The sequence below is a fragment of the Hippopotamus amphibius genome, chromosome 13 (assembly GCF_030028045.1).
Source record: "Hippopotamus amphibius kiboko isolate mHipAmp2 chromosome 13, mHipAmp2.hap2, whole genome shotgun sequence".
Classification (NCBI taxonomy): Eukaryota; Metazoa; Chordata; class Mammalia; order Artiodactyla; family Hippopotamidae; genus Hippopotamus; species Hippopotamus amphibius.
In genome coordinates this window covers 102742580-102761395 of record NC_080198.1, presented here as the reverse complement: position 1 = coordinate 102761395, position 18816 = coordinate 102742580, and the positions used below count along the sequence as shown (strand labels likewise).

Sequence of the window (18816 nt, the reverse complement as noted above, 5' to 3'; positions counted from 1 at the left end):
TTTTCAAAAAATAATAATAATAAAAACGCTCATTTAGAAGGCTCCCAAGACGTGCTGAACTCCAAAAGGGTCCTGGAAAAAATGCTGAGAAGGTTTAAGTGTAAATGGACCCAAAACACCATAATTAAATTTCCCTTAAATTTACCAGAGTTTGGGGTCAAAGAAAAAATAAAACTTAGGGAAAATACACTTGAGGTTTCAGGCAAATGCCAAGTGCTTAGGAAAATAGATTTCTGAGCTGCTCAGCGGCTACCGGCCTGGCCCCCGCCAGCCCCGGGAGCTGTAGAGGCCTTAACCCCTCCCTGGCCAGTGGTGGCCGCCTCTCTGCTGCCCTCATTCCCAGGCCCACTCCCTTGGGGGCCTCCCCCTAGCCCTGGCTGGCCCTCCCCAGCCAGACTCTCCACCCACTAGCACCTCCTGCCCTTTTGCACTGCAGAGCAGCCCTCTGTGCCAGGCTCCCAGCAGAAGGTGGGCCCCCTCCCCTCAAACCTGGGGTGGTGCCCAGGAGAAGCCTGAGGTTTCATCCCCCCCCCCCCCACTCTCCTGTGTCTACGGACAGCACTGGCCTCCTTTTTGGCTCATCTGGGAGCAACCACATTTTCCAAACCTAAAGTCAGGGTTTGAGGTCTAGCGGTCTGAGTGAACCAAGGGGCCAAAAGGCCAGAATGTTTGGACGGGAGCTGTCAGAGTACATCTGAGAAGACAGCCTCCTGACAGCACATGATTCACGGTGTTGCTCTTTTTGCCCAGCCTGCCAGGAAGCTCAGAGCTAAAATTAAGGACCTTGTACAGCCGTTAATACTGGCCAACGGATCCTGGAATATTTTCTCTTCTCCATGTTCTTAAAATTTCTGTTATAAGGAGCAAATCAATTGTTTTTTTTATTTTAATCCTCCTCCGATTTTCTGAGAATGAATTTAAACGGCAGAAATCACCCACGATGCACAACAGCCACGGCCTTTCTCAAACCTGCTCATTCTTCCTTAGGAGGAGGGGCCCCCAGCTCAGCCCGGCTCAGCAGGTCCATCCCTTGGTGACCTGCCCAGGTTCCTGGGGCCCAACGTCCCTGGCCCTGACAGCAGGAAGGGGCAGCCGTGGTTTCCAGAGAAGGTGGGGATGTGTGTTGGGAGATGGGGAGCTCCAAGGAGACCAGGCAGCCCCCACTGGGCGGTCCCAAGAGCCTCCAGGAGGAGGTGGACTGGGCACAGGAGACCTGAAGCCCCCTTGGGGCCTCAGTCTCCCCGACCCCGGCACTCAGCTTGTGGCAGGGCAGAGTGAAGCCCCCACCGGCAGCCCCTCCCCGGGCCGGGCACTCCATCCTGAGTCCCTGAGTGGGGCTAAGCAGAAGGCTGTGGCCGGGGCTCCCCCTGCCCTGGGTCCCAGGCCTGGCTCTGTCCTCGACGAGTGACTGGCGGGCATCGTGGCCGCCGCGGCTGGCAGGCAGGGTGGTGGCTCCAGTCCACGCCAGGAACAGCCCCATTGCTGAGCGTGCCCCACTGCCATGAGCCCAGCACCAGCCCGGCCAGCAGGGCAGGGGAGGCGAGGAAGGGCGGACGCAGGGCTGGCTGCTCACCGCCTGCTGTGCTCCCTGCACCCCGGGCGCCCTGCAGCCCGCGCACCAGCACAGGCCCCGGCAAGCCGGGCCGCCCCGCTCTGACTCACCGACCAGGCTGGGCCGGGCCGGGCTGCCCGTCAGCCTCCCACTCTTGCCTTGCCCTCAGCCTCCACACCCGCCTCCGTTCCCCGCAGTGCGCTCCCTGGGAGACGGGGTGGGCGTGCAGGGGCGTGGGGGGGGAGGAGTCAGCACCAAACCTGCAGCTCCGCTCCAACGGGCTGCGGAGCGCCTGTGGCACCAGGGGGCCAGGAGGACAGAGCCAGGCCGGTCCACGTTGCGGGAGGGTCTTGGGGGAGGCGCTCTGACAGGAGGGCAGCAGGAGGCGGTGGCTGCTCACACCCACTTCAGAGCAGCACTGCCCCGCTCTGGGGGGCAGGGCGCCCGCGCTGTGGACACCGGCTCGCCCGGCGTCTGGGGCAGGCCCGGCGGAGCAACCGGCTCCAGCTGAGCGTGCTGACTTGGAAACAATAATTGTGAACAAGAAAATTATTTTGTCAAGAAAAATAAAAACGCCTTGGAGGGATGCCCTCCCCCGGTGGCGAGGGGGAGGCAAAGGGGTCAGCGGCTCCTCCGGGGTTGGCGAGAGGCAGTGCTCGGACCCTCTGGAAGCAATGTGGCAGGATCAGACGCCGAGAGCTGTGAACATGCTCCTGAACGTCGACCTAAATGCCACCAGACAGCGCCACTGGAGACAGGCTGCCGTGAAGGGACCGCTTCCAACTGCGGGCGGCACCAAAGAAACCAGCCACCCTGGGGTGTACGAAGGGCAGGATGGGGGCCTCCAGAGGGAGAGCCGGGTCCTGACCTCCCGAACCTGGGACTGTGATCTTAATTGCAAGAAGAGTCTTGCAATCGTTACATTAAGGTCTTGAGATCAGGAGACCAGCTTGGATTATCTGCGTGGCCCTACATCCAATGACAGGAGAAGCCACGTGACTACGGGGGCAGAGACTGGAGCCACGCAGCCACAAGCCAAGGGATCCAGGAACCACTGAGGCAGGAAGAGGCGGGAAGGATCCTCCCCCGGAGCCTGGAGCAGGGCTGGGGGAACGGCCCCACCCACACCTTGATTTCAGACTGCTGGCCTCCAGAACTGGGAGAGACTAAATTTCCGCCAAGCAGTTTGTGGAAATTTGTGACAGCAACCCTAGGAAAGGAATCCAGGGTGTCTCGTACCCGGGCGTCAACTGAGGCCTGTCACTCAGGAAGATGGGGGCCCACGCCCCCCGCACAGGGGCAGTGCCCGTCTCCCTCTCCTGCTAGTGCTGTCCCTTGGCTAGACTCACAGAGGAGCTGATGATACCCCCGGCCAGCTGGAAGATGTGGGTGGGGCCAGAGCAGGCAACGAGGGCAGCATACAGCAGGGGCGCTGATCTGTCCGGTGGGCACAGGGGAGTGGGCTCTTCCAGGGTCCTGAGATCTAGCCTCAGAGGCTGCAACCTGGAGCCTGTGGGATGGCCAGAGCAGCAGGGGCTTTCATTGTCCATTTTCCTGATGGGCAAACTGAGTCGGAGAAGCCACAAGCCAGGTAGGCCAGAGACAGTTGGCTGGGGCAGCCCAGAGCCAGGCCCAGGAGTCCTCCTCTCCCCTCTGGCTCCTGCAGGTCCTCAGTCCCCCTGAGCTTGCCTGAAAGTGGGAGAAGAGCCCTCTTCCTCGTGAAGGGGGACCCAGAAGCCACAGACACATTGGGTCCTCCCGCCTGGCAGTGCCCCGGGACCCGGCACACCCCTCTGGCAGCTCAGGCTCTGCCACCAGCGGCCCCCTCGGCCTTCCTCAGAGCCCTGGGGTTGGCGTCCCCCACCCAGGGCCTCCCAGCCCCTGCTCTCCATTCTGATGTCCGCCAAGCACTCAATCTCCGAACTTTTTCCTCGGGGCGGGGGGGTAAGTGAGCCTCTCTGGCGAGGCACTCGGGCAGCGGAGCTCCGCGTGTGCAACAGGCACTTAACAAACGCAGCGGCGAGCCCCCAGCTCCCGGAGTTCAGTCCCCTAGCGTTTCCACCCGAGGAGGGCAGGCAGGGCTGTCCTCCGCCCCCAGGCTCTCTGTGCTGCTCACGCCTCGGGGCTCCGCCTGTGCAGCTCCTTCTCAGCGACGCCTCCTTGGTTTCACCCACAGAGACCACCCCTGCTGGTCCCCCTCCTCCGCAGGCTTCCCGGGCCTGAGCCCCCGGCTGGCGGCGGGTGGTAACCGGGACTGCGCGCTGTGCAAACAGAAGCCTGCGCTCGGCCTCTCTGTGCGCCCGCCCCGAGCGGGACCGCCCTCAGCGCCGGGCCCAGCCGAGCCACCGAGGGCCTCGCTGCGCAGCCGGGCTCCCACGCCCTCCGAGACCGCCGGGCGCCCGGGTCCCGCTCCGCCCCCTCTAATCCCCTCTGCGGGCAGGGGCGGGGCAAGACGCGGCCCCGCCCCCGGACCGCCCTAGGGGAGGGCGTGTCCCCGCGCCCGAGCGCGCCGGGCGGGCGTGGCCGGGGCGGGGCGGGACGGGGCGGGGCGGGGCGGGGCGGGCGCGGGCCGGCCCCCACTGGCTGCCGCGCGCCCAGCAGCCCGGGCTCAGTGCGCGGCGGCGGCGGCGGCGGCGCGGGGAGCTGGCGCCGTGCGGTCCAGCTCGGCCGGGCGCACGGACGCACCGCCCAGCCGACGGCCGGAGGGACGGGGCGCAGGCGCTGGGCCGGCAGGCAGCGAACGAGAGCCGCGCTCAGCGAGCCGGGCGCCCGCGGCCGCCAGGTCGGTGCGCGGGGAGCGGGCGGGCGCGAGGGGTCCCGGCGGGGGCGCGCGGCAGGTCCGGAGCGCGCGGCGGGCTCGGGTCCCGCGCGGTCTCTGCGGCGGGGCCCGGCCGAGGCCCGGGCTTCCCGCTCTGGAAAGTGTGCCGCCGCCGCCCTGGGAGGGCTCTGCAGCAGCCAGGGAGGGAAGGGGGAGGGAGGGACCGCGGCGGGGAGGCGGCGGCCGGCGCCAGGCGGCCCGGGAGCCCAGGGCGGCGGCGGGCGGGGCGGCCGGGGATCGGAGGGGCCGGGGCGCAGGAGCCCGGCCACCGCCGCCTCCGCCCCCGCGCGCCCCGGCCCGCCCGCGTAACGAGTTGCCTGCCGCGTCCAGCAGACTCCGGAGCGGCGCCCGCCTCCCGCCGGTGCCAGAGCCGGGCCATGGGGGGCCGCGTGCTGGCGCGCGCCGCCTGAGGACGCCGTGACCCCCGCCCCCGCTATGGGCGCCCCGGCTTGCGCCCTCGCCCTCTGCGTGGCCGTGGCCGTCGTGGTCGGTGCCGTCTCCGGGTCCCAGGGCATGGAGCAACGCGTCGTGCGCAGAGCGGCAGGTACGGAAGGACCCGACGGGTCCCGGGGAGGGGCCCCGGGCTCCGGCAGGCAGGGGCGTCGGGGCCGGGAAAGGGGCGCCGGAGATCTGAGAGGGCCCCAGGGCGCGCTCGGGGCTGGCACAGAGCAGCCAGCGTCCGGGTTTCTGCCGCCCTCCCTCCCCGGGGATCGGGGCCAGAGCTGGCGCGGCAGTTTGTGGGGCGCCCGGAGCCACAGGGCTGCCACCCAAGTGCTAGGCTGCGGCGGCGAGCGGGGCACCGCGGTGGCGTCCGCAGTCTCCGCCCCCCGTGGGTCCCCAGTGGGGCGCAACCTGCCCCCGGGCGCTGTCGGGGGGGCCCCGGGGCTGCGTTCCCACGATGTCCATCGTTCTGCGGGTTCTTCACTGACAGAAAGTTCTTGCTCTTGGTACCGCTTCCCCACTCTCCCTTCAGCCCCGGTTCATGCCCAGCCTCAGCCAAAGCGGGAGGCTGGACTTTGGAGGGAGGGCATGAGAGGGCGTCAGCCCGCCGCCGGGCCCCAAGCCCTCAGTGGCGTGCGTGACCAGGTGGCACTTTCCAGCCTCCTTTCCCCCCACCCAGCTCTCGTGCCCCGGGTTGAGATGACCGCCCCCCAGGGGTGCGCACCAAACCCCTGGCGGGGGCCGGGAGGGAGGGCGGATGTGCGAGCGATGTGGAGCCGCAGGACCCTGCTGGCTGTCCAGGTCCAGCGGGACGTCGAGGGTCTGCGGGGAGGGCCCGTGGGAAGTGGGCGGGGGAGGGGCGGGAGCGCGTCTTGGCACCGGGCCCCGCCCCACACACGCGCCGGGCCCTCGAGGTGCGGCGCGCGCGCTCCCCCGCCGAGCCCGGCCGAGCGCTTCCGGTGCCCACGCCCCGCACACGCGCTGCCAGGCTCCCGGCGGCGGCCGGGCAGAGAGGGGCGGCCTGGTGGGCGGCCGTAGGGCGACCCCCCCCCCCACTCCGGGGCGCTGGCCCGTGCGCACCCGCGTCCCCCGCCCGGCGGCCGCGCGGAGGGAGGCCTTCGCCCGGTGAGCTCACGCCCCACCCGGGCGAGCCCCGAACAGCCGCTCCTTTGTGCCTCGGCGCGGCCGCAGAGCGCGCCTTGACGGCGGCCGGGCCGCGCGGGGCGGTGTGAGGCGGGCGGCCGCGGGCGCGCGGGGCCAGGCGGGCGGCGGCCGCGGGCTGGGCGCGGGCAGATGGCGGCCCGCCCCCCCTGCGCCCCCGCGCCCCTTCCTCCGGCGGCGGCGGCCTCCCGGAACAATGTCATTTTTTTATGAATGGGACTGGGCCCGGCGCTTGAATGTGCGTGTCATTCAGCGGCGTGACAGAGGCCGTCGGGAGGTCAGCGCGCGCTTTTAGCGCCTGCCGAGTCGGCCCCCGCTTCCAGGGGCGCCGAATGGGCGGCCGCGGGGGGAGCCCCGAATGAGCTTTCGCATTCAGATAAAGATATTCCTCCCTGCGGCCCGGGAATGTCAACGAGCCCCGGGGGGCGGGGGCGGCGGCGGCGGGCGGGGCTCCAGAGCTCCCGGACCCCCTGCGGAGCGGCGGGGGCGAGCGCAGCGGCCCCCTCCCCCGCCTGCGGGAACGGGCGGCCGCCCCCACCAGAGGCGGGCCTGGGGTGCAGCGGCCCGAGGACCCCCCCCAGGGGCTGGGCGCCCGAGCCCCGGGGCCCCTGCGCCTGCAGGGAAGCTTGGTGAAACGGGTAGCGAGTTGATAGGTCAAGAAACTGAATGCGGTTCCTGAAGGAGCTGGGCCGCCGCCGGGCAGGAGAAATGCAAAGGCTTCGTGAAATCGACAAAGGCCCCAGCCTGGCACTTTCCCGGGACCGTAAATTGTGGAGCGGGAGCTGCCAGGGGTCAAGGACAGTGGGGAAGGTGTCCGCTGCTGGCCTGCCCTGGCCACCCCAGGCCCGACAGGGCAGCCTCCATCTCCACAGGAAGCCACAGTCTTAATGAGGGCCTGGGCAGGGGTCCCTACCAGGCAGCAAGGTTGATGGGGACCCCCCCAGCAGGGAGGGGTCTCTGGGGGGGTGCAGGGCACTTCCCAGCAAGGCCCTGGCTGCAACCTCCCCCACCTGTTCCTTGTCAGGGCTGGACTTTGAGCTCCACGGGCCTCTGGGTGGTTCATTAACCTGGGCTGAGCCGGAGGCTGGACTTCTGGCCTCTGAGCCCGGACTTCTGGCCTCTGAGCCCCTGCGCTGAACCGAGGAGCGCCCCCCCCCCCACTCCCCAGGGCCTGGAGTCCCACTTGGGGCCCTGTCTGGGGCCTGGTGCGCCTCCGTTTAACCGTTGAACCTAGAGAGGCGCCAGGGGTCTCCTTGAGGGAGGTAGCAGGGAGTCTGCCCAGACACGGGTTTGGGGGAGGGGGTGGCCGGGCAGCCCTGAGTGATTTACAAGTGAATGAAGGGTGAGGAGCCTCTTCTGGCTGGGAGGCTGGCGGCTCCCTGACCCCAGGCCCCGCTGGGCCCGAGGCTGCTGGCTGCCCACCCTGGCCCGGGTGCTTTCCTGCAGCCTCAGTTTCCTAGTCTGTCCAGGATAAGGGAAGGGTTGTGGGAGGATTAGGCTGGGTAATCCCGTAAGCCCTCATTAGGTCTCCTCCGGATCCCACCCCTTTCTTTTTCTAACTTTGCTGGAAGACTTTTCAGATTGTGTCAGAAAACTTTTCAGATCGTGTCCTGGTAGGGAGGCCAGTGGGGAGGCGGGAAGTCCATGACGTCAGGGTCCCTTAGGGGTGCCCCTCCCGGCTATTTAAAGCATACACCTGGCAGCGGAGAGCGCCATGCACCTCTGGAACCAGAGGGCCTTGCTCTTCCCTAGCTCCGGGGGCCTCCTTTGAATTTGATGCTTGTTCTCTGGGGTACTTCCCCAAGGCCCCTCTCGTGGAGGGTGGCCCGACCTGCGGCCCCTGTGCGTTGAGGGGGCCTCACCTGTAGTGACCCAGACCTGGAGCACGTCTCCCCCAGCGGGGTCGCGGCCCCCCCAGCAGACTGGCTGCGGCCGCGGCCAAGTGCGCATCACAGGGCCGGCCCGGGAGGGTCTCGAGCCCCCTGCTCTTCATCGGCTCCAGTGCTCTAACTGCTTGCTTGTGCGGGCCTCCCTGGCCCGCCAGGGAGGGAAACGGAGTCGCGGGGCCTGTGAGTGGCAGAGGCAGGAGGATTCTGGGCAGGGAGACGTGCCTGAAGGCCCGGCTTGGCCCCTCCGGGACACAGTACCTCCTGCCCCCGCCCCCCGCCCCATGGAGCTCAGGCCTTTGGGGGGGCGGGGTGCAGGCAGGAGCAGGTGCTGGGGGGCCCACAGTGGCCCGTGCCCACCCTCCCGTGGCACGTGGGCACCCACCACAGCACAGAGGACATCTGGCTTCCGACGTGTGTGGCCCCCGTGCCTGTGTGGGTGTGGGCGCGCCCCCTTTCGTGGGTGAGGAAAGCCTCCTGCCTGGGGCCATTGTGGGGGCGCTGAGCAGCGCCTGGCATGTGCCCCCACCAGCCCCCCGGGAGAGCGCCGCCTTGTCCCTGTCTGTCACTGTGTCCCCCTGCCTGGTGTCCTCCCTCCCAGCTTGGTGCTGCCTGGGGTCCCCGGGTCCTCTGTGGCGCGAGGTGGGCCTGGTGGATTGGACCTGCAGGAGGTGGAGGCGCGGCGGCCGCCCCTGCCCTGGTGTGGATGTCCCAGGGCAGGGTGGTGGGCAGGTCAGGGGCTGTGGCCGAGGGCAGGTCCCTGCCCCCCCCCACACCAGCGGATGGCTGCTGGGTCCTCCCAGCCCCTGCTGGACCAGGTTGAAGCGAATACGTGTGCGGATGGCGGGTCTGATGGCTTGACCCGCCGTCGCCACCCAGACCAAACCGGAACCAACCGCTGTTGCCCTTGGGCCGGGGCCTGGGGCCGAGGCTGCCACAGCCAGCCTGTTCTCGGCCTTCTGGGGGACCTCAGCCGGCTCCCAGCACTGGGTGGTCCCCACATAACGCTATGGCCAGGACGGGGGGGCCGGAAGTCGGGCCAGGAGCCCCCGGACTGTGGGGCCCCAGGGGGTGCAGACTCCAAGGACACTTCGGGGACCCTCCTGGTGGGCGCTGAACGGTGGGGCCTCCTGAGGTGGGCGGGCGGAACGGGGCCTGTCTCAGGAGCCAGGGCCTGGTGTGGCCAGAACGGGCAGCTGCGCCCTCGAATCTAGGCCACGCGTCGGCAGAATGACAAGTAACGGTGCGACCAACCCAGCTGGGTCTGCGTGGTGGGACCACCCACCCCTGTCCTGGGCCCAAAGCCCAGGCCGCCTGCCTGCGCCGTGCATTGTCCGGCTCTGGCAGGGAGACCTGGGGGGTGGTCAGCCCCTGGGTCTCAGGCCTTGTGGGCCCCTTGGGATCTGGGTAGCCACTGGGTGGGGGAGGGGCGCAGGGGCCACAGTGGCCCTCCGCCCTTGGCGAGGGCCCTCCCCCCCAGTTTCTCTGCACCTGCGAGGAGAGGTGGGGGTGGGCCAGGGCTCCTCGGCCTGGCCTGAGGGTCCCTGCTCCGGATGGTTTGCTGGCCAAGTCTGGAGTCTTCCTTCTCCTCATCTGTGCTCCTCAGCTGCCAGAGGGCGTCCTAGGTCCCCTCACCGCACTGGCCTGTGAGGCCCCACGGGCCAGAACGGGTACCACGTCTGTTTGCACTTCTGGCCTCTTTCTGGGTGTGTGTTTCCTCTAATGCATTGCTGAGGTGTAGTTTACACGTAAGAGGTTCCCCTCCGAGTTGGGGTACAGGCTGCTCACGCCCCCGAGAGCCCGCACCCCGGGCCGGCCTTGCCTGCGTCAGCGCGCAGCTGTCCTGGGAGGCTCCGTGGTGCGCGGGGGCTGCTGGGCCCCCTTCTAGTGCGGGGCCGTCTCAGGTTCCCAACTGCTCTTGAAGCCAAGGTGAGGGGTGGGGGCACCGCGTGGGCCCCCTCCCGGGGGGAACGGTCTTGTCCCTGTCCTGTCCCGTCCCCACCTCTGAGCCTCTGCTTAAGCCAGGGTCGCCAAACACAGCCCGCCCACCTCCCGCCACCGCCGCCCGTGAGGTCAGAGGGGGTCTTGCGTGTCTAACGTGTTGATGAAAGTGAAAGGAAGAGCACGTCCTGACCGTCGGAAGTCGGAGTGTTCGCTGTGGGATGGGAGCAGCCCCACTGGTGCCTGGCTTCTTCTCTACATAAGCGCTGCCACGGCAGGGTCGTCCTCAGGACGCACACCTGGTGGCACCACTCGCGGTGTCCGCCTCCCGGCCCTGTGGGACAGTTGGCAGGACCACAGGCTCCTCCCTGTCCCAGGGCTGCCTCAGCCCCCACCCTGCGCTCCCGGCCCCAGGTGCCCCCCGGCTGTGTCCTCCCCTGGCGTGTGCGGCGCCGCAGTGGCGGGTGTGGAGCACCTGGCGTCCCCGGTTTGGGGGCGCCGGCCTCACAGTCCCCCGCCCCCCCCGCCTTGCCCACAGAGGTCCCGGGCTCCGAGCCCAGCCAGCAGGAGCTGGTCTTCGGCAGCGGGGACACCGTGGAGCTGAGCTGCCACTTGCCTGAGGGGGCTCCCGTGGGGCCCACCGTCTGGGTGAAGGACGGCACGGGGCTGGCGCCTTCTGACCGCGTCCTGGTGGGGCCACAGCGGCTGCAGGTGCTCAACGCCTCCCACGAGGATGCCGGGGCCTACAGCTGCCGCCAGCGCCTGTCCCAGCGTGTTCTGTGCCACTTCAGCGTGCGCGTGACAGGTAGGGCCTGCGGGGGCCCAGGAAGCTCCCGGGCAGCACCCCGCCCTAGGGCCTGGGGGTCACAGGGGAGAGGGGGCCCCGGGAGGGGCACCCGCCTGCTGGCGGGGCCACCCGCATCGCCCCCTCGCCTGCGTTGCAGATGCTCCGTCCTCGGGAGACGATGAAGATGGGGAGGACGAGGCGGAAGACACAGGTGAGGCCTGGGTCCAGGCACGCGGGGCTGGGGGGGCTGGGGACCAGCCTTCCACCTGGGGCCCCTGCTCATCAGGCAGGGGAGAGACGGAGGCTGGGGCACCACCTCCGTGACGTCCCCTTGGGGGGGGGGCCGATGGGTGCCAGGCGAGGGCTGGGGGGGGCACCGTGCTGCCGGGGAGGAGACGGGCCCGGGGCTCCAGGAGCGGCCGGGGGTGGTGTGGCTGGGGCTGGGCGGGGAGGGCCCTGGAGGTAGGAGAGCCGTGGAGAACAGGACTGGGGAGCAGTGCCTCTCGGACTCCTGTCACTGCGTCCCCGCCTGCTGCCCAGGGTGCAGAGGGTGGCCCTGGGTCACGCACATTCCAGCAGGCTCCTGGTTGGTCTCAAGGCTCTGGGTTCTGCGGGTGGCTGGGCTGTGCCTCCTGGTAAACTCCCGAGACTGGCCCTGCCCATCCACCCAGCTGGGCTTCCTAACCTGGCTTGACCTGGTCCCTCTGCCAGCTGGGTCTCCCCTCTGGTGGGCCTGCCGCAAGTGTGCCTGCCTGGGTGGGTAGCTGTCTCCCCTGGGAGGACACCTTTGCGTCACGAAGGCTCCCGGCTGTGGTGGGGCGCCCTGGACCCTCTCGGCTGGAGCAGGTGCAGGAGGGAGATGGCCAGGAAGTGAGGGGACCTGGCTTCTGAATGCTGGGAGCTCCTGAAGACTTGTTCCCCCCGGGCGGGGTTCTTCAAAAGGTCAACATTCCCTACACAGGAGGGGAGACTGAGGCTGGAGGGGAGCAGGCAGGACTCCCCTCCCACCCTGGTCCCAGCCTTCGCGTGGCCCTCTACCAGCAGGGGCCCCTTACTGGACGCGGCCTGAGCGGATGGACAAGAAGCTGCTGGCGGTGCCGGCGGCCAACACGGTTCGCTTCCGCTGCCCGGCCGCCGGCAACCCCACCCCGTCCATCTCCTGGCTGAAGAACGGCAAGGAGTTCCGAGGCGAGCACCGCATCGGGGGCATCAAGGTGGGCCTGGCGGGGGTCACCGGGGCCTCGGCACTGGCCAGTGGGGCGCAGCCTGCCACCCGCTCACCCGTGTCCGCCTGCAGCTGCGGCACCAGCAGTGGAGCCTGGTCATGGAGAGCGTGGTGCCGTCGGACCGCGGCAACTACACGTGCGTGGTGGAGAACAAGTTCGGCAGCATCCGGCAGACCTACACCCTGGACGTGCTGGGTGAGGCCCGGGCTGGTGCGTGCGGGCGGCCAGCGGGCGCGGGTCAGGCAGCCTCTGAGCCCCCTCTGCCCCGCAGAGCGCTCGCCACACAGGCCCATCCTGCAGGCGGGGCTGCCCGCCAACCAGACAGCGGTGCTGGGCAGCGACGTGGAGTTCCACTGCAAGGTGTACAGCGACGCGCAGCCGCACATCCAGTGGCTGAAGCACGTGGAGGTGAACGGCAGCATGGTGGGGCCCGACGGCACGCCCTACGTCACCGTGCTCAAGGTGGGCGGGGCCGGCGGGCTGGGCGGGGCCCCTGGCAGGTGAGCTGGGAGGGCGTCCCGGGCGGGAGGCCTAGCGGGTTTGAGGGCGGGCGGTTGGCCACAAGTGCGGGACCTGCGGCGAGAAGCAGCGGGGGTCAGCTTGGGCCGGGGGGCCGCGGGCCCCGGCACACCAGGCCCTTCGGTGAATCCCGTGTCCCCGTCTGCCTGCGGAGTGGGGCCCTCCGCCCGCCTGCCTCGCTGGGCCCTCAGGGCAGGACGGCCTCGGCTTTGTTCCCGCGGCCCCGGGAGTGGGGGCCGCCCGAGTTGGGGTGATTGCAACACTTGCCGCCCAAAGAGAAACATCTGTAGAGACAAGACGGGCCTGAGGGGCGGTAGCGGGAGTGCAGACCAGCCGGGGGCGGTGCCGGGTGCCCCCAGCCTGGTGGTGTCCTGCCGGGACCCCAGCGGTGGGCAGGTCAAGGGAGGGCCCCTCTGAGGGCCACCAGCCGGGGGCCGCGCTCCAGGCTGTGGGGGTGGATGAGGGGAAGGCGCATCTGGTGACACCACAACTGCTGCTGTGAGGTGCCTCCACGCCTCCTCCAGGCAGCCTTCCTGGCTGGCACAGCCTAGTTCGCCCATCTGTTCCTTGCGGGTCTCTCACGTCTGCCCCAGAGCCTCAGGGTCTAGACGGGGCCCGCTCCTGCGCGGCCACTGCCATGCCCGGCGGGGCTGCCATGCCTGAGCCGGGTCTCTTGTCCCTGCAGTCGTGGATCAGTGAGAGTGTGGAGGCCGACGCGCGCCTCCGCCTGGCCAATGTGTCCGAGCGCGACGGGGGCGAGTACCTCTGTCGAGCCTCCAATTTCATAGGCGTGGCTGAGAAGGCCTTTTGGCTGCGTGTTCACGGGCCCCAAGCAGGTAACAACTCTGTCCCACGCCTGCCTGGCACGCCGAGCTCCAGCTCCAACGCCCTGGCCCTGCGCCCACCTGCACGCCCCGCTGCTCGCGCCCCGTCCCCGGCTCACTCTCTGCTCCTGGTGTGGCCGCCTCTGCGCCACGGCCCCTCTGGCCTCTGCAGGGACGGCCTGCTTTGGGCCCCCGTGGCCCGTGCTGACCCGCCTGCACCCCCGTGTGCACCCCTGGAGGTCCTCGCCCCCCCAGCGGGGCCCTGAGCGCCCGTCTCCTGCTGCTCTCTCCTCTCGCTCTCTCTGTCTCTCTCTCCATCTCGCTCTCTGGCCCCGGCTCCTGCTGCTCACTTCCTGCCCGTGTCTCCGCGTCTCCGTTGTCTGTCGTGTCTCCGTTGTCTGTCGCCTGCTGCCTGCCTGCCCTCTCCTGGTGTGCGCTAACCCCGCCTGCTGTGCTGCCGGCCGCACGCCTGGCTCACCTGGGACAGAGGATCGCCGGTGGAGGGACTGGCTTCGGGCTCGGTGTGGACGCACGAGGCAGAGGACCCTTGGCCGTCGTGGCCGTGGTGGCGGTGGCGGCGTTTTCCTTGCAGCCTGGCTGGATCGTCGCCGTGTGGACTCTTGCTGTGGTGCCCGCGGGAGGTGCTGGCGCTCTCCTATCGCGCTCTGTTCTCTCTTTGTAGACGGCGGGCGCTAACACCACCGACAAGGAGCTAGAGGTTCTGTCCTTGCGCAATGTCACCTTTGAGGACGCGGGGGAGTACACATGTCTGGCGGGCAATTCTATCGGGTTTTCCCATCACTCTGCGTGGCTGGTGGTGCTGCCAGGTACCGGCTCCTGCGGCTCTCTCGCTCTGCACCTGTCCTCTCGGGGCTGCAGCTTGGGACATGCCAACGCCACCGGGGACAGGCAGGGGATTGCAGAGCCCTCGAGCCAGGCCCTGCGCCTGCTATGGGGACAAAGTCCACATGGCCCTGTCTGCGCCCAGAGGGCCTCCCTCACGCGGCCCATCCCAGCAGGGGCCCCCGGCAGCTGACGCGGTGGCTTTGGCGTCTCCTGGGTGGCGGGTGAGGGTGCTGCTGGCTCTGCGGGGCGCTGTCTCTCCTGGCTCTGCCCCGGCGTCTCTGCCTGCTGGACCCTCCATGAGTAGGGCCTTGAGGCCTCGGCACCGCCCCAGGGGCTGAGCCCTCGCCCCGGCCTGCGTGCCTGCGGCTCAGGCCCAGGGCGGCCTCGGGGGCCTGAGAGGCTGGGTCAGGCCCCGACGCCCATGTCTCTGCAGCTGAAGAGGAGCTGGTGGAGGCTGGTGAGGCTGGCGGTGTGTACGCGGGGGTCTTCAGCTACGGGGTGGGCTTCGTCTTCTTCATCCTGGTGGTGGCTGCCGTGACGCTCTACCGCCTGCGCAGCCCCCCCAAGAAGGGCCTGGGCTCGCCCGCCGTGCACAAGGTCTCCCGCTTCCCACTCAAGCGACAGGTAACAGAAAGTAGATACCAGGTTCCGAGCCTCCTGTGCCCCCGCCCCGGCCTCCCGGGCTCCCGAGCTCAGTCCCCTGCATAGTGTCTGGGGCCCTGCCCGGGGACAGCACCTCTGCTGTGGGTGGGCCAAGCCCTCCCCGGTCTTTGGGGTCACGGCGCAGAGCCCGGTTACCTTGGGCACAAAACGTGTCAGAATCTTCACTCAGTGCTACGCACAGGTCAGGCACCCCTCCCAGGCCCAGGCTTGGCCTATGGTCCTCAGGGGCTGCACTCCTGCCCCCCCCCGCCCCGTGGTGTGGCCCCGTGGCACCAACCTGCCCCTGCCGACCCAAGCAGGTGTCCCTGGAGTCCAGCTCGTCCATGAGTTCCAACACGCCCCTGGTGCGCGTCGCCCGGCTGTCCTCGGGGGAGGGCCCCACGCTGGCCAACGTCTCGGAGCTTGAGCTGCCTGCAGACCCCAAGTGGGAGCTGTCCCGGGCCCGGTCAGTGGTGTGCGAAGGCCTAGGGCCCACACGGGGGGGTTCCGTGGCGGGGAGGGGCCCCCACTCACACGTGACTGAATTCAGATGGGAGTCAGTCAGGGAGGCCCCTGCCGGAGATGGGGCTGGGGGAGGGGAGGAAAAGTGCTCTCAAAGGCCAGGAGACCGGGGGCAGCGTCCTTCATCGTGGGCAGGGCCACATGGAGGGCTTCCTGGAGACGGCGGCACTTGACCTCAGGCTGCCTGGGACAGCCCCGCGCAACCGCCTGGGCTCACCTCGCCTCTGCTTTTGCCGCCAGGCTGACCCTGGGCAAGCCTCTCGGGGAGGGCTGCTTCGGCCAGGTGGTCATGGCGGAGGCCATCGGCATCGACAAGGACCGGGCCGCCAAGCCCGTCACGGTGGCTGTGAAGATGCTGAAAGGTGAGGGCGCGATGTGGCCGGGCTGGGGGGGCCCGGGCCGGGCTGGGGCGGCCCCGCCTGACGCGCCCCTCCCCGCGCAGATGACGCCACGGATAAGGACCTGTCAGACCTGGTGTCGGAGATGGAGATGATGAAGATGATCGGGAAGCACAAGAACATCATCAACTTGCTGGGCGCCTGCACGCAGGGCGGTGGGTGCGGGGCGCCTGCGCGCAGGGCGGTGGTGGGCGGCCTCCCCCCCCCCCCCCCCCCCAGGGCCACCCGCCTCTGAGACCCCCGTGCTCGCAGGACCTCTGTACGTGCTGGTGGAGTACGCGGCCAAGGGCAACCTGCGGGAGTACCTGCGGGCGCGGCGGCCCCCGGGCACAGACTACTCCTTCGACACCTGCCGGCTGCCCGAGGAGCAGCTCACCTTCAAAGACCTGGTGTCCTGCGCCTACCAGGTGGCGCGGGGCATGGAGTACCTGGCCTCGCAGAAGGTGAGCGCCGCCGGCGGGCCCGGCCGGGCGGGGCGCAGAGGGAGCGGCCGGTGGGACCCCCTCAACCCTGGCCCTGTCCCAGTGCATCCACAGGGACCTGGCGGCCCGCAACGTGCTGGTGACCGAGGACAGCGTGATGAAGATCGCGGACTTCGGCCTGGCCCGCGACGTGCACAACCTCGACTACTACAAAAAGACCACCAACGTGAGCCTGGTCCGGGAGGGTGGGGCCTCGAGCGGGAGGGCACCTGGCCGCCAACACGCCCCCTCCCCCCCCCCCCAGGGCCGCCTGCCCGTGAAGTGGATGGCGCCCGAGGCCTTGTTCGACCGCGTCTACACCCACCAGAGTGATGTGTGCGTGGCCCTCAGACCCGGGTGGGGAGGTGGGTTGGGGCAGGGGCAGGGGGAGCTGTGGGGCAGAGCCGGGGCCCCTTCGGTAGCCCCCCGCCCCCTGCGGTCCAGTGGGGTCTGCCCTGGGCCTGCTGAGGCGCGGGCGGCAGGGCGGGGCGGGCTGACGGTGCTGCACCCCCACCGCCCACAGCTGGTCCTTCGGGGTCCTGCTCTGGGAGATCTTCACGCTGGGGGGCTCGCCGTACCCCGGCATCCCCGTGGAGGAGCTCTTCAAGCTGCTGAAGGAAGGTCACCGCATGGACAAGCCGGCCAACTGCACACACGACCTGTAAGCGCGCGCTCCCCGCAGCCACCTCGGAGCCCCGCCCTGCCGCTCCCCACGCCCCACCCCACGGAGCCCCGCCCCCGGCAGGGAGGAGGGGCGGCGGGGAGGGCGGGGCCGACCTGAGCTCCGCCCCCAGGTACATGATCATGCGTGAGTGCTGGCACGCGGCGCCCTCGCAGAGGCCCACCTTCAAGCAGCTGGTGGAGGACCTGGACCGCGTGCTCACCGTGACGTCCACAGACGTGAGTGCGGCCCGCTCCCCACGCCGGGGCCGCTCGGGTGCGGAGGGGGCGCAGCTCTGACCGCAGGCCCCCTGCCCACCCTCAGGAGTACCTGGACCTGTCGGTGCCCTTCGAGCAGTACTCGCCGGGCGGCCAGGACACCCCCAGCTCCGGCTCCTCCGGGGACGATTCCGTGTTCGCCCACGACCTGCTGCCCCCGGCCCCCCCCAGCAGTGGGGGCTCGCGGACGTGAAGGGCCTCGGCCTGCAGGCTGAGCCCCCATCAATGTGAGAGTGGACCCCAGCCCACATGCTGCCGCTGGCCTGCCGGGACCACCGGGTCCTGCCGGCCCGGGCCCAAGACCTGGAACGGAGGACGGACAGACAACGTCTCGTGTGTGTGCGCGCGCACGCCTGTGCGCTCTGGGGTCCCTGGGGTGGGATGCCTGCCCTGCTGCACAGTGACCTCCTGGCCACCTGGGCCGGCAGCACCGGGGGACCAAACATAGAATGTAAGGGGCTCCTCCCGTGGGGCCCCTCAGGGTAGGGAGCTGGGCCCCTCCCCAAGCTCCCTTGCCCCCACACTGCCACCCCACAGGGAGCGCCGGGGTGGGCGGGGCTCTGGTGTCCAGAGGGGGCTGAGGCCCCTCCAGGTGCCCAAGCTGAGCCTACAGGGAAGCCCCCATGTGGCGCACCTCCCACCCACGTGGCACCTTGCGCCTGGGGTGAGTGCCAGCAGCCCCCCACCTCCAGGCCTCCCCACGTCCCACCCTGCCCCTCAGAGACTGAAATTACGGGTACCTGAAGGCGGGAGCCTTCACCTTCTATCCGAAAGGTCTATTCCAGAAATGAGTGTACGTTTATATAAACAGATGCTGTGTGTGTGATACACACATACATATATATATCTATCTATCTCTGTGGAAGAAGGACGCGTGAGGGTGCAGGGGCGGGGGTGCCCTGGGCGGGGGAGGCCCCCTGGGGGATTCGCTGTGGAGACAAACGCAAAAGCCAGCAGAGGATGGAGGGGCTTTTCTGGCACCGCAGTTTTGTTTTAACAGTTGTTCCTGGATCTGTGTATCTGTAAAGCTATGTATCAGCCCCAGAGCCCGTGTCCCCGTCGCTCCCCAGGCGCCCAGTGTTCAGCACAGCAGAGGTTTAAGTTTTAACTTATTAACAGTGAGAAGGTTTATGCCTCGTTTAGGGGGATTGCTGAGGGTGCGTCCAGCCCACAGCCCAAGGCCGGGGCCAGCCCCCGGCCCCCTAAAGGCTCGTTCATAGGTTGGGATGATTCCTGAGAATATTATATTTCCTTTGGCCTTCTTTTGCAGGAGAAGTAGATTTCTATAGAATTTTTCTTTAGGAGATTTATTTTTTTAGACTTCAAAGCAAGCTGGTATTTTCGTATGACTTCTTCTAATTGCCATATGTTCCAGGCAGGGAGGCAGTTTCAGGGGGGGCCAGCCCTGCACGCAGGTTCAGATGTTATTAGATGTTACAAGTTTATATATATCTATATATATATAATTTATTGAGTTTTTACAAGATGTATTTGCTGTAGATTTAACACTTCTTACGCAATGCTTCTAGACTTTTATAGCCCGGACTGCTACCTTTCAAAGCTTGGGAGAATAAGCCACAGATGCAGTTTTGTTACTTTTTGTTTTACTGTTAGTGGCCCTGAGTCTGGGCGGCTGTTCTCTGCTTGTCCACGGGCTCAGGGTGGTCTCTGTTCTCAGGGCCCCCAGCCTTGTGGGGGCCAAAGATGTTGGCCCAAACCGGCAGACGTGCTTTCCGAAAAAAAAATAAACAGATGACTGGTTCAGATCTGTGCTTTCCTGTCTCCTGTCCTGGGGTCCCGACAGCTCCCAGGTGCTCACCGCCCACCTGGGACAAGCCCCGTCATCTGTCCCC

General features: G+C 68.2%; 1 protein-coding gene across 5 annotated transcripts; it reads left to right on the top strand.

Moving 5' to 3' along the window:
* The first annotated feature begins 4156 nt into the window (after window positions 1-4156).
* Window positions 4157-18729, top strand: FGFR3 (fibroblast growth factor receptor 3). 5 transcript variants are annotated; one of them, XM_057705163.1, is made up of 18 exons: window positions 4200-4334; window positions 4704-4914; window positions 10338-10604; window positions 10744-10797; window positions 11628-11800; window positions 11884-12007; window positions 12084-12274; window positions 13017-13167; window positions 14435-14625; window positions 14964-15109; window positions 15406-15527; window positions 15608-15718; window positions 15816-16006; window positions 16089-16211; window positions 16290-16360; window positions 16548-16685; window positions 16819-16924; window positions 17010-18729. In XM_057705163.1, the coding sequence occupies exons 2-18, from the start codon at window positions 4806-4808 to the stop codon at window positions 17154-17156; spliced, it is 2415 nt and encodes an 804-aa protein (XP_057561146.1). In that variant the 5' UTR covers window positions 4200-4334; window positions 4704-4805; the 3' UTR covers window positions 17157-18729. The 5 variants fall into 5 exon arrangements, with proteins under 5 accessions (XP_057561148.1, XP_057561146.1, XP_057561144.1 ...); XM_057705161.1 differs by having other exon boundaries at window positions 14961-15109; XM_057705162.1 differs by having other exon boundaries at window positions 4201-4334; window positions 4701-4914; window positions 14961-15109.
* Window positions 18730-18816: the final 87 nt, after the last annotated feature.

Excerpts from the sequence above, each read along its gene's own strand:
- FGFR3 (XM_057705161.1), top strand. The coding sequence starts at position 4,806 with ATGGGCGCCCCGGCTTGCGCCCTCGCCCTCTGCGTGGCCGTGGCCGTC. Across the intron at positions 4,915-10,337 it reads CGTCGTGCGCAGAGCGGCAG|AGGTCCCGGGCTCCGAGCCC; the intron begins GTACGGAAGGAC and ends CCTTGCCCACAG. Across the intron at positions 16,212-16,289 it reads ACTACAAAAAGACCACCAAC|GGCCGCCTGCCCGTGAAGTG; the intron begins GTGAGCCTGGTC and ends CCCCCCCCCCAG.